Here is a 14153-nt window from a genome sequence, read left to right on the forward strand (position 1 = left end):
GAGGAGACTCGAGGTATCCGCGCGACGGACGGTCCAACGTTTGGGCCGGCCCACCGCTCAGAAACGACGGCGGCAGCAGGACGAACGAGCACAGACCAACGGTGCCATTGTGCAGCTGACAACTGTGAACTGCTGAACGACTGAACCCGAGCGCCGACTCGCCGCCGCTTGGTGGCGTTCGCTGCGCCGCTCGGGCGCAGACGCGCGCCTTCGACTGCTCTTGCTGGCCGTTGCGCCGACAGTTACGGCGAGGCTGCTCTCGTGGGATTCTTTTCTTTTGCGTATCGGTATGATTCAATCTTGTCGAATATTGCCGAGTGTACATACCTTGGCACGTGTTATGCTTCTCAATGTTCCCTTAATGCGATCCATTGTGTTAACGAGATCTTAATACAGCTGACGCAATACCTACGAACAATCGCACGATTGATTTCAACGGTTATGTATTTCGTCAGAATATAGTGTTGCGTTATAGAATATCAGCTTGATGCGAATAGGGCTTTAGCTTGATCGTCGCGCTTTAATATAGGGGAGGGGAATGCAGAGGATCCATTAATGCGTTAATTAACGCAGTCCCGTCCCTTAAATGTAGGATGACATTAGACATATCTGATCAGGCGCGTTATTCTAGGATATCTGATCGTTATGGCTGCTGCTTTGGAGTATCGGTTCTGATTCACCGAATCATCAACAGTCATGATGTACGAATACTCGGACTTGTTTGATTAGAAATTTCGATATCACTGTGCTAAGGAAACAGGGCCGCGTAAATGGGATCTCCTACGGGTGCGTTCCATTTAACGCTCGCAACGATCGCGAGCATTATTCTATCTTTGTTTCTCGTGGATGTTAAACAAAGACACAACGATGCTCGCGATCGTTGTGAGCGTTCGATAGAATCTGCCCTATGTGATCAGTTACACAAAGTTGCGACATATTTTTTATAAGTTTCGGAACATTTCTCGTGTTAGGTAGAAAAATTTATTTTTTTTTTAGTAATTCTCAGAGAAGATACATTTCTCTATTTACGATACGAGACGAGTTGCGAAACTCGTCGAAAAAAAAGTGTAACAATCTCTGTAACTGACTGTAAGTAATGATATTTCTTTCGCATCGATTGCTAGACTTCTTGTATTTGAGCGGATGATAAATCGAAATAAGGGAGAAAAGCCATCCAGTATACGCAGGCTGCTAATATAAACATGTGCGCGATTTCGCATAATGCTGATGGTTACTGTTTGGAAGTAGCTGGTTCAATGCATTAGAAGACAAACACCATTCACAACGACAGGCACGAGACAAATTGCGTCATCGTCGAGGTAAGATACCTTTCTTGCATTTTCTTTTGAGAAAGTAACATGGCAACCCACGCGAAGGAGATAAAAAAAGATAAAAGGAACGTTAAAACTAATGAAAGATAGCAAGCATTCAAACGCAAGAGACGCTACTGCTGATCATATCGATACATGGTCTCTTCGATCTGCGATACGCGGTTGTATATCGTATTGAGCTTATCAAGTGTTACACGTTAGGATGAAGTCCCTGCTTAAAATATTGGATAGAATATTATAGAAAATTTGTTTATCCTGATGTGACTTTGAATCCTTTATCTCACAATTACGAAATTAATTTTTACTTTAAAAATTGATGTCATTTCAGATAAAAAATAAACTTGAAAGGATTAAATTTTATATTCTTTTTATATTCTAATTTAAATTGTTTACATTCGTTTGTAAGAATTTGCGTAAAATGAACGAGCTGCGAAATACTCATGACACGGTGTTCCACTTTGAACTTCTCGGGGGACTATCACACGCGTAAAACGAAAATCTTGAGAAATACCCGCACTCGTTGCATCGTCCAGTTGATATCCTTCAAAACTCACGTCTTGCAATCTTCGCTTCTCGATGAGAAGCCAGATCTTCGGAGAGACTCAATGTGGTGTAACATGCCCTTGACCTACCTTAACGTTCTTCGTCGTGCGCGAGCGGCATGCATTGAACAATTGCGCGCATAAGGGCATGTAATATCACCCACTTGTGACCGTGACGAATTCCCCACTTTCGATTATTCAGCTTTTTCTGACGTGAGACCACGATGAACCATCGATATTTCTATACTTACCGTTCTTAATTCGAGACATTTGATTTTCGCACATCTTGAATTTCTTGGAGTGGGATCTCATTTAAAAAGAATGAAAAATGGCAATATTTCCATTCTTAACAATAGCGAAATTACTGTCATTCGAAATTGCAAGAATGAACATTTCATTCAAATTTGTGACAGCTGTTATACTTAACAATATCATCATATTGACGACATCGTCACAAGATATCAGTATATTGAACCTTGAACCTCGAACCTGTCGTTAAGTACAACAGTTGTCATATATTTGTAGATTAAGTCACTTTGAACAAAAAAGTCCTGTAGCATTTTGCAGATAACACATAAATTTTTGAGTTATTAATTAAAGAAGTCTCTATACATGGCTATTTTCAATAATCAATAACTCGAAATTTTGCTTTGTTGTTTGCAAAATGGTAGAAATTTTTTTTATTCACCTCAATCCGTTCTATATTTTCACGAAGTTTGTTCTCGGCTATGAGACATCCTGTATATGCAACAATAATATTGCCTCGACGTTTATCTATCCTTTAATAATAATATATGCATAGGACTGATTAGTTTTTCAATTTCTAATATTGTCAAGTAAGAATCAAATTAGTATATTATCGTTATATTACATTCGAAATTGCGTCCGTCCGCTCGGAATTGCTTCCGACCGCATGCGTGTGATGTTCTCGTTTTTGCTCGTTTTTCAGATTTTCCGGCAAACGTAGGAATGTCTGACGCGCGGGACACCGACGACGAGAGAAATAACGACACGAAAACGAATCCGGGCGCTAGTAGGCACGGAAATTTCATGAATTATTACCAATTCCATCCTGCGGAAGAACGCATGCGGCAACTTCCGCATGGCGTGTGGCGGCTCGCTCATCCGGCCCGGAAATACGCGGGTCTAGATGTCGGTTGCAATGCCGGGGTAAGAGCGGCAGCTGTCAGGGATGCGGCTGAAACGGGGTGACTCGGTCGTAATCTGAAGCTACAAGCGGCGAATCTAATTTTGGCCGAGTTATCCCTTTTCAGGTATTGCTCGCGCCGTTACCCGCTTCCGGTCTTTGACGTTTGTCTCCGATATCATTTCACGTCTCAAGAAAATCAATGTAGAATTTTTAATGGTGACTGAAACATCGATGACGTTTCGTCGAGTTGTCAACAAGTAAAAAAAATTGATTTTAAATTCGTCTTAAAATTCATCTTTGCAATTTGTCATCGCTTAGCACAAGTAGTACGAGTCCTACATATAACCGTTTAATAGCGTATATAATTGATTCAATTTTGCAGGATCTTACGTACATTCTGTACGATTTCCTCGAGAAGATCATGAAGTCCCAAGATCAGCCCGAAATTTCCTTATTCGGCGTAGACCTGGATCCGATTCTGATCGAAAGAGCGCGCGAGCGAAATTTGCGGCCGGATCGTGTGACTTTCGAGTGCCTGAACTTTTTGTCCAAGGATTGTAGCGAGACACTAACGAGATATTTAGATCAGCTTGATAAGAGTCGATTCGACGTGGTGTTCTGCTTCTCGATCACTATGTGGATTCACCTGAATCACGGCGACGATGGTTTGGAAGAATTTCTGCGGAAAGCTTGCGCGCTCGCTGAAATGATCGTTATTGAGCCGCAACCCTGGAGATGTTACAGGAATGCATCGAGACGATTAAAAAGAGCGAAGTCGGAGGACTTTCCGTTGTTAAAGGGACTGAAGTACACCGGCGATCTAGCGAAACATATAGAAAATATTATAACGAGACTTTGCAACTTTCGTAAAGTTGTCGTCACTGAGAGCAACGGTTGGGGACGTAAGCTTTTGATTTACGAGAGAAAACAGCAAAATCAAGTAATAAATAGAAATATATAGAAATATGAATATAAAAAGATGAATATATATATATATATATATTACAACAATAATATATATATATATATATATTATTTACGATAGATTTCGTTCGTATCTCGAAATGTATAACACGTTGCGAACGTGGCAAAATTTGTATGAAAATTTCTATTGTTTGCTAAATAAGGAATAGTCATGTGTTTCCACTTATATCTCAGTTGAAAATGAAGCGTTCAAGGAAGTTTTCAATGAGTTGAGGAGAAGCTGATTATGGCTCACTAAAGCATTCAGACCATTCTAGAAGATTATTTTCTGAATGTTTGCTGCTTTGCAATGCATTTATCAATTGAAAACTTCCTACAAGTTGATCGCACGCTATTTTGATATGTAATTGTTCACTTTGTGAACGCTTTCCCCTAGTCAAAATTTTTGTTCTAACACCATAAGGATACGTTGCATAAATATAAGTTACAAAAATATCATCATAGCTGTTGGACTCACTAATTACTGTCCGATCATTAAGGTTAAATGTCGAACGCGGTTCGAAGTGGATGAATGATTCAATCGCCGACAATTTTTTTTTTTCTATGCATGCATACTGACTGCTGGCGAAAAACTTCGTGAAGATTTGTGTTCGCTGTTTCCGAACATTCCAAGTGGGTCATAATCAACTTCCAACAATTTACGTAGTCGTTTATGTTAAGCTTACTAATAATCGGACAAAAGTGTTCCCCCTCCGATTTTTATGAGCTTGTAATATGTTGTACCCTAGATCAAAATAAGGGACACATATTTCTTTATACGTGCGTATACATACTTTTAGGGGGTGAAGTACATTTGGAAAAAATCGGTATTTTTTTTTTTTCGAAACAAATATCATCGAAACTATAAGAAAAAGAAGAAATGTCCAGTTCACGCTCTCTCTAGATTCTCTCTGGGACTATGGCACTTTTAAGCGTTTGTAGCTTGAAATGGACCTTCATCTGAATATCGTCCCTAGGTTCTCTGGTAGCATATTTCGGAACGTGGCTTATACTTGAAGATTAGCGCATGCGCAAGAAATTTAGTTAACTTAGCATCACCAGTGTTGCCAATTTATGACGAGACTTTCCTACGAGATCTATGAAATCCTACGCGCGAATGTCAAATTCTACTAAATTTTATTCTATATAAAAAATTACTTTAAAGGTCAAATAATATACTTTGATATGATTAAATTACACGCATACACCTGTGCAGCGACATATTCCCTAGCCGATAATTGGTGTTAGACGAGCACAGAATAGCACCTTAGCATAATTATATGTATACTTTTTACACGTTAGTGGAGATAATAATTGATTCAGGGAATGAACCAATCAGAGTTCATTATTTCCATCTTAGTGATAAAAATGATAAATTCTCATTGGTTCATTTCTTTATCCCTTATACGTTATGTTTTATTATAAAATCTGTGCTCTTCGCTTTACTTAATCGATTGGTAGGATATTTTTCGTTTTCCTACGATCACAGAGATCAAAAACTCCTCGATTTTCTATATACTACGGTACAAATAATTTTCCTACAATCGCTTATCAAAAACCAACAGACTTAGTAGGATTCCTATTGAGTTGGCTACACTGAGCATCACCGTGAAATTTTCTTTCAGCGCACACGAATTTGGCTAGCGGACATTCATCACAGAAATCTAATCGTTCAATAAACCTGGATAATTCTCTTGGTATGTCCAAAAATATTTAATAGCAATTTCACATGATCTCAAGTGCATTGACCGGTATATGTTGATTAATAATAAATATGTCGAAATAAATCCTTGAGAGTGAGAGGAAATTTGTCGATCGATGCTGCATATGGTGGAGCCTTGTGCAAAGTGCATATGGGCTACGTTTCGATATTCACTGTCAATACTGAAAATCTATAATATACGTAACGTTAACTATTTCCAATACTAGTAGTGAATATCGGAGCACAGCCATGATTTCATCGATGTCTTCCAGGTTGATTATATGAATTTAGTATTTTTCGAAGATGAACTTTTTAGTAAAATAACATATTAGTATCTTGTTTGTAATAACAATTTATTTGGTTATATTTTTAAAGTTAAATTTTCAAAAATAAAGTATCAGGTCTTCATAGATTACATATTTACTTCCACAATGTTTAACCCTTTGCCCTTGAGGGCTCCGGAGCGGAGCCATTTAAAATTTGTCTTCAAACTCGAGGGCTCCGCTATGGAGATAATGCAAATAACTTTCAGTTCATAACATAAGGACAAAGACAAATCGTAAAAACTATTGTGTACAGGATATTCCGCTCTTGCTATTTGCATTTGAAGAGTTTGAAGACAAATTTTAAATGGCTCTGCTCCGGAGCCCTCGAGTACAAAGGGTTAAATTATTCCTAATCTTATAAAAAAGTTACAGAATAGTAGATCTTGTTTCTGTTATCAACTTGTCATATTGTTAGCAGATTCTTATATTTCTAATAGCAAACCGCTAATACAAATTTATAGACTCTATGCGAAACTTTTTTTCTACAATTTGGTTATCTGAATTCATGTCATATAAATGAAATGTAATAGTCTTTTCTTTATAGTTGAAATACTTGCACTAGTTCAAGAAATTTACATACACATTGAAGTATATGAAGTGTATGTACAAGATTTTCATGCTTCAATGTGTGTAATTTTTCTGAACTAGTGCAGCCAGTTCAGCTATAAAGAGAACAGACTATAGATATTCATGTATCCTAGACTGTGGTACGATTTACGCTTATAGCGCTGTAAGCGTAAATTGAATCGCAGTCATAAAATGATGTTTCATTTATCTTATTTACAGAAATTGATACCGTTTTTGCTTAATAAATAAATCAATAAAAAAGATGGCGACCGCTACAGTGGTAACTGCTGCGCTGGCTCAAGAGAAGATCTGGCTTGATAAGCCATCCTACGATAAAGCAGAACGACAATATTTCGAGAAAATGGCCAAGGTAAGGAATTGTCGTTGTTATTAAGAAACACCTGTTGCTCAATTAAACGAAGAAAACAAAAAATGAAAAGGGAGAACTGGCAGGAAGTTGGCAGAAAGTGGAGTAGAGTAAAGATTTTTAATTGTACACAGACCTCTCTTGGTAAAACTATCTTCAGTAACTGTGAATTTTAAATAACATCAAGGGTGACCGTTTTTCGCTCATGTTCTTTGAGAGTGTGTACTTGTGAATAAATCTTGGATTCTACTAGTTTTGACCCTAAAAAGCGGCCATAGCTAACGTGCATTTATCATTTTTTGTTCTTGCATCGCATTTGTATTCTACTGTGTGAAACTTACTAACATCTCTGACACACCTATGCGGGAATATCTGGTGATAACAAAATAGCATTTGCCGTTTGCTCGAGCTGTGCTTTTAAAAAATATTGAGCCAAATTATATACATAATAGAGGAAAAGTTGAATCTTTTACCTGGATTCAATATTTGGACTTTACCTAAGTTAAGATCTTTAAAATCTCTGATAATCGATAAAACAGTTTGACTATTAATGTGGTTTCGCGTTTCTTCCATACTTCTTTGTCTTGATAATGATTAAAATCGTATTAAACTATACATAAATGTAGTACCTTTATATANAAGATATTTAGTTATAGACCGTATGCTTTTAGTAGATGCCTCACAACACATTAATTGCATAAGAGAATCCATTTTATTTTTGCTTGTTGCATTATTTGAACTATATTAATCTATATTTGCATAGCTTGGAACATGTTTTAAGGTGGTGTCTCGTAAGGTTGCGGGAGGCTGCACGCTTAAATGTGACAATCTTGTAACCGATAAATACCAAGATTTAATAAGTACTAACACTCTCAAGTCTAAGGCCGAGAAATCTAAGGACAACAAATCGCTAGCTTTCGAGAACGAAACGAATGAGAATGCGAAACGTTCCAAATGCCAAGCTAGAAATACAAAAACTAATAAAGATGCCGTGGACGTATGTAACATGCAAAACAAGCAAAATTTAATGGCGAATGAGAAATCCAATAGCGCGAAAGATAACGTGAAAGAGAAGGAGAGTATTTCTCCAAACGGGAACTCCAAGAAATATAACGCGAAGGAGGCTAAGGAGAAAAAGAACAAGGAAGATACGAAAAACAAGAGCAGAGAAAACGGAGGAAATGATATTGGTGGAAATAAAGAAACTTCAATGCCATTCGCGAGGAATAAAGAACAATTGCCTGAGCAGGTATATGCTGCGATACAAATCTTTGGGTTCCCGTTTAGTGTGTATCGACAATTTTACTTATGCGATTTGATGCATTCATTTTATAATATTTTTTTTCACATTATTCTAGAAAAACACGCCTATTACATTCTCGAATCGGAAGAATGGCATTTGTTTCTTTTTTCCAATTTTATGCCATTATTTAACACCGACCGAAGATATTGCATGCCGAAAATAATATGGGATTAATTTATAATTATATGCGATTTATGTTATATTATATTATAGTTATGTTTTTGCGAGATACTGGATAATATTCTTGGTTATGGATATGCAAACGTGATATATATAGATCATTGCTGCTAAATTACGTGTTAAAAGTATCTTGAGCAATTTTTGCTTCTTTTATTTGTAGACAATATTTAGCGTTTTTGCATGTAACGAGGAATGTAATCGAACATTATCCAACAATTAATAATCAAACGATTACACTGCACGTTTCTCCCATAAAAATACATGCGCTAATGAGATCGTATTTATCTTTGTCATTCTTGTACTTGCTCGATTATTGATTTTTGTAGTACTTGATATTTCTGCTGTAATATCCTCAATGTCTATCTCCACCTAAGATAGCTTGACAAGTTCTTTATACTGAAAATTATATGCTACATCACAATTAACATTGTTGAGTTTTAACTTATATTTCTTGTGAAAGTTAATATGTATGGTATGTGTATGATTTTTGGTGATAAGACTATGCAAAAAGATTTTGTTACAAAATAGAAGCATTTATTGTTGTATTATCTGATTATATACATGTGTGCGTGTATGCATGCACGTATATATATATATATATATGTGTGTGTGTTAATTATTAATATAATTCAATTCGGCTTTTGAAGATTTTTAATATTGAAGATATTTTACGAAATATATATTTCATATTTTATATTGAAAAATATCAGGATAAAATGTAAAATATCTCAGAAAGTATTTACTTTTTCATAATCTTATTTCAGGAGGCAAAATAACTTGAGAATTTGATTTATGTAAAAAAAAAACCTATATTATCCTATTTGCAAAATTTAAAGTAATCTTGACGTGACCTTAATGTAGCAGTTCAAGATTAAAATGTTTTTATTAAAATATGTTTCCCTCGCAACTATACAACTCTGAAAAAACAGGATCTCATATTTAAGGGATATTCAAATATGTTGGGTAAAAAGTAGGATATTACGTATATATCTATATTTTTAATTTATATTTTATTCTGTTACTTTTTTAAATGCAAGTCTCAGAATGGAGATATGACACGAGGATATTTTAAGTAATCAATCTGGTGTGAGTTTATCTTTAATATCGGTGGATGCAGGGAACTCAACAGTCCAATTGCGCAATCTTACCTCCTGTTGTTGGAAGTTTGGCCAACGAGGTCGCCAAGGCTCGACAGCATATTAAACAGTCTTTACAGTGTGTGAGTACTGCACTCGTTGCTCACCCCTTACATAATTTTCATCTGCTTACTAATATAATGTTTATATTGTAATAGTATAGACCCATTTCCGTATTGTCTTTTTCATTGCTTCTTGAACATTTTAGAACATAAAACTGATGTTGCAAACTGAATGAAAAAGGTTCCCCCATTTGTCGACAAATATTTAATAATATTAAAATATCATGTCTTATACTTGACAATATACTTACGTGCAGTGTCTGAAAATAAGTTAACCCTTTGCACTTAAGGGCTCCGGAGCAGAACCATTTAAAATTTGTCTTCAAACTCAAAACAAACTATTAACAACTATTAACAAATTAACAAAATTAAAAAAACAATAACATACAACAATGACTTTTCTTTTAATGTGCATATCATTTACTTATATATGAATATGATCTTTCCACTGAAATTGCTTCGAGTTGCTGGTAATATGAATGAAAAAAAACTTCGAGTGCAAAGGGTTAAAACAATGTTCGTAAGCATGTAGATTGGATCAAATTAAACAAAAAAATCCTTTACTATTTTATAAACAACTCCAATAATTAATAATATATTAATTAAAGAAGATGGCGAATTAGTGCGCGCGATATAATGGGATAAGCTCTATAATGGACGCATGAAAAGATATATCCTAAGCTTACTGATTGTTTAATACTTCGACTGTTTTACGAGTCAGATAGATGCCGTGAGTTATGTTTGAGGAGTTATAACGGGGAAAATTGCATTTATAAGTTCTTCTCACGCTCGAAAAATTGTTAAAGAATCACTCTGTCCGTTAAACGTAGCGCGGATCTAATAAAATAATGAATGTATATTTGGGAGCCATTCAAATTTGACGCAGTCAGACATATAGTATGCGGTCGATATATAATTTGATGCCACAAGTGAATTGATTTTTTTTTACTGAAAATTTGTGTGTAAACATAAGTAAGCATTGTGATATTATGCAATTTTCTTTGAAAATAATAAACTTCAGTGTTACAGTAGGAGTGTAGCCTACATGAATGTGCCTTGCAAAGCGTTATCCCAAATAATTTATTGTTTTCTTAAATAATACGTGTTACCATTTTGCAAGTAAACAATAAATTATTTTTTGATACTTTCATAACGAAAATATGTTTTTCCCATAAAAATATCTATTTCGACATTTCAAAGTACTCCTTTTTTCAGTAATACAAAAAGATGTTTTTCGAACGCGCACTAGTTATATTTTTTTGTTAGAATTATCTTTCAACTTTATTGCCGTACAATCACAGATCAGAATAATAAAAAGTAAAGAAATCATGATTATTTAAGGTTTCTTGATATTCACTTTGGCTGTTGTTCTTTGATGACGTAAGAAACGAAGAAAATCATGTCAATTTAGGTGACGATATAAAAGAATATACGGCCAAAATAACACTTGCGATCGATTCAGCACACTTATAAAAATATCCAGACGCCGATATCCGATTTTGTTGTTCTTACTTACGACAAAAATTTATAACATAAACATTATTTTGAAGTTATATTTGAACCATTTGGCCAAGACCTTTACGATGTTAATAAATGAACACGCCTAAGATTGCTCGTACACAATTAGTGTTGAATATCGAATACCTTTACGTATTGTTCACATACGGTAAAGATTTGTCTCAAACGCCTATAGGTTTTGTTTGCATTCTAAAAGTTTAATAATTGAACGAATAATTATGATATATCGTTCAAATTTCTTTTACTAAAAGTATCTTAAACTTAATTATATTTTGTTAAGATAAATTTATATACATACATATATACAGGGTTTCCTATTTTAAAGTTTCCACTGTATTATCTCTTTAGAAAAGCATATAAGAAAAAAATGTTTTGAACAAAAGTTTTATGGTTTCAAAAGGGACATAATGGTGGGGATGATTTGACCTTGGATACGTGAAAGTTATCTTCAATTTCTTAAATGGAATTCCCTATTTTTCATTCCATTCTTGTAGCTTATCTCGAGAGTTTTCCGAAACACTACAAGTAAACCCTGTATACACATATATATATATATATAATAAAATTCTATATTTTTTTCAGATGGACGATGTTATAGCGCTTACTGATATGTCACATCAAGACGTTACGCCACGCATAGCAAATATCGAGAAACATAATAAAGAACTACAAGACGGTACGTATATTATACTAGTTATAGTACAATTATCCCAGTCAATTAAACCTGTCTCCAGTAAGCAAATTGATCGCTGACTGCGATCGGTCACGCTATCGGTCTCCATACACTGAATCTAATTCAGCTTTCCGTAGGAATTTTCCATAAGAATTTTCCCTTTCAAATGAAGGAATTTTATCACGGCGCTATATTCCATTTTCTCCATTATTGGCAAACTGTCACACAAAAGGCTATTTAAAACAAATCGCTAGAATGACATCAAACTTAGTTCTTTTTGTTTTTTTTTTCTATTCTTCTTTTTTTTTTCTATTGAATAAATATTGAAATTTCACTGAACTCTTGCTCTTTCTTGATCAGGTCGGAAACTTTTCAATCTAGTGTTTTATCCACTTACAGCAGATTATAAAACCACTTTTAGCAAGGTACAGAATCACTTTTAACAGATATGCATTTTAAAAATACTCGACGGATCGCCGAATTGTCAGCGCGCCATTACTACGCTTATTATCGCGAGCCCGCTAAACCACGTGTGCCCTGGCCGTCGCGCTATAAGCTCTGTCTCCAAACCTACCATCGACCTATATAATCGCGATCCCGCTGTGCACCACGCGAGCGCTACGTATCTTTGTACGAGGACTATCTCGAAATCTTATTTGTAAACTAAGGAAGGTTATGACATGAAATTTTAGACAGAGATTAAAAACAACCCTACCAATGTAAAAAAAATGTTTCTTCAATATGTTCGAAACGCGTAGTTTAAATGAATCAATTTTGATACTTTTGATCACAATAGTATAAAGATTAAACGTAACAAATATGAAAGAGAGAAAATGTATGATCATTACTTGAAATTGTTTTTCTATATAGTCGTTCAAGATCTAGAGGCTATACTGGATAAATTGGAGAAACGTGTGACAAGTCTTGAACAACGCATCCCTTACATAGCGATTTGTCCTGCGAGACCTGAGAGCGTCGGAGAACAAGTCGAACAACAACCAGAGAAAAATGAAGATGACGAAGTTGATTTATTTGGTTCAGACTCAGAGGCAAGTGAACGGAGATAATAGAAACAAACGCCAATTAGTTCTTTTATTTACCGCGCAAACGTTTAAGTTTAACTTCGCATGACACACAAGAACCGAACACTTGATACACATTGACATATATGACTGTCAGAACGCGCGAATTTACACACAGTTGTGTAATTTTTATAATTTGGCATACACCAGATATTCCCATAATAATGATTCATTCGTTATAAATTTGGCCAAACTTATATAAATCTAATATATACGGGCATCTCATTATGAATTACTAATTCATCTGTTATTAATCTTGATTCTTTCGATGAAAATTTTTATTGTATTCGACTCGATAGGCAGATGATGAAGAGGCTGCTAAGATTAGGGAAGAGCGACTCGCTGCGTATGCTGCAAAGAAATCCAAAAGTACGTGACGCATTCGTGCATTGAGTAACAGACATTTATCAGGTTGCTGAATTTTTAGGATATATTATCACTAACCGATTCTTATGTTGTAGAACCAGCTTTAATAGCTAAATCGAATATTATCCTTGACGTAAAACCGTGGGACGACGAAACGGAGATGAAAGAAATGGAAAATGAAGTGCGAAAGATTGAGACCGACGGTTTGTTTTGGGGTGCATGTGAGTTTTTGTGATTGTTTCCTGACGTTTTCTACAGGCACGAATAATATGTTAACGCGTCTTCCTTTTCTGCAGCTAAACTTGTACCACTTGCCTTCGGAATTCACAAGTTACAGATTTCGTGTGTCGTGGAGGACGACAAAGTATCGGTTGACTGGCTAACGGAGAAAATACAAGAAATCGAAGATTATGTGCAAAGCGTTGATATCGCCGCTTTCAATAAGGTGTAAATAAAATTAATGAGTTGTATCATAAAAAACGTGTTGGCAGCGTAGTCGAAAGTAATAATTCGCGTGTGCCATTTTTGCATTCCATTAGCCAATTTCTGTAAACCATATGTGCGTGTTTCGCCTCTATTTAGAATCGAATAATAAAAATATTTAAAAAATATATTCACATAGTATAACAGCCGTAAAATGTATGAACTAAAGAAATTTGTATTGTAAACATTTATGGCATACTTTAAATATCATTTAATTTAAATTTTACTATTTTCTTATTTATATATATATATATATATATAAGCATATATATATATATATATGCTTTGTCGAATTGCAACACATTATAAATAAAAATAAAGCCATCTTACTTAATTTTGTCTTGTTTATTAGGCGTACAACTTAATTCTCGGCCCCTAACTTCAATAACAGTACCTATTCAA

The 14153-nt window shown here is 35.1% G+C and overlaps 2 protein-coding genes across 3 annotated transcripts; both read left to right on the top strand.

Moving 5' to 3' along the window:
- The first annotated feature begins 222 nt into the window (after window positions 1-222).
- On the top strand, window positions 223-4450 carry LOC106745682 (probable RNA methyltransferase CG11342). The gene is made up of 6 exons (XM_014621504.1): window positions 223-287; window positions 632-701; window positions 1249-1319; window positions 2823-3043; window positions 3406-4018; window positions 4057-4450. Exons 2-5 carry the CDS (start codon window positions 697-699, stop codon window positions 3982-3984), a joined length of 876 nt encoding a protein of 291 aa, XP_014476990.1. The 5' UTR covers window positions 223-287; window positions 632-696; the 3' UTR covers window positions 3985-4018; window positions 4057-4450.
- A 1138-nt stretch (window positions 4451-5588) lies between these two features.
- On the top strand, window positions 5589-13881 carry LOC106745708 (probable elongation factor 1-delta). Of its 2 annotated transcripts, none has more exons than XM_014621568.1 (9): window positions 5589-5683; window positions 6801-6951; window positions 7712-8197; window positions 9549-9650; window positions 11730-11823; window positions 12691-12869; window positions 13202-13271; window positions 13364-13489; window positions 13565-13881. In XM_014621568.1, the coding sequence occupies exons 2-9, from the start codon at window positions 6844-6846 to the stop codon at window positions 13717-13719; spliced, it is 1320 nt and encodes a 439-aa protein (XP_014477054.1). In that variant the 5' UTR covers window positions 5589-5683; window positions 6801-6843; the 3' UTR covers window positions 13720-13881. The 2 variants fall into 2 exon arrangements, with proteins under 2 accessions (XP_014477054.1, XP_014477055.1); XM_014621569.1 differs by having other exon boundaries at window positions 7730-8197.
- Window positions 13882-14153: the final 272 nt, after the last annotated feature.

This window comes from Dinoponera quadriceps, unplaced genomic scaffold (assembly GCF_001313825.1).
Source record: "Dinoponera quadriceps isolate SergipeBrazil2010 unplaced genomic scaffold, ASM131382v1 scaffold1441, whole genome shotgun sequence".
Lineage (NCBI taxonomy): Eukaryota > Metazoa > Arthropoda > Insecta > Hymenoptera > Formicidae > Dinoponera > Dinoponera quadriceps.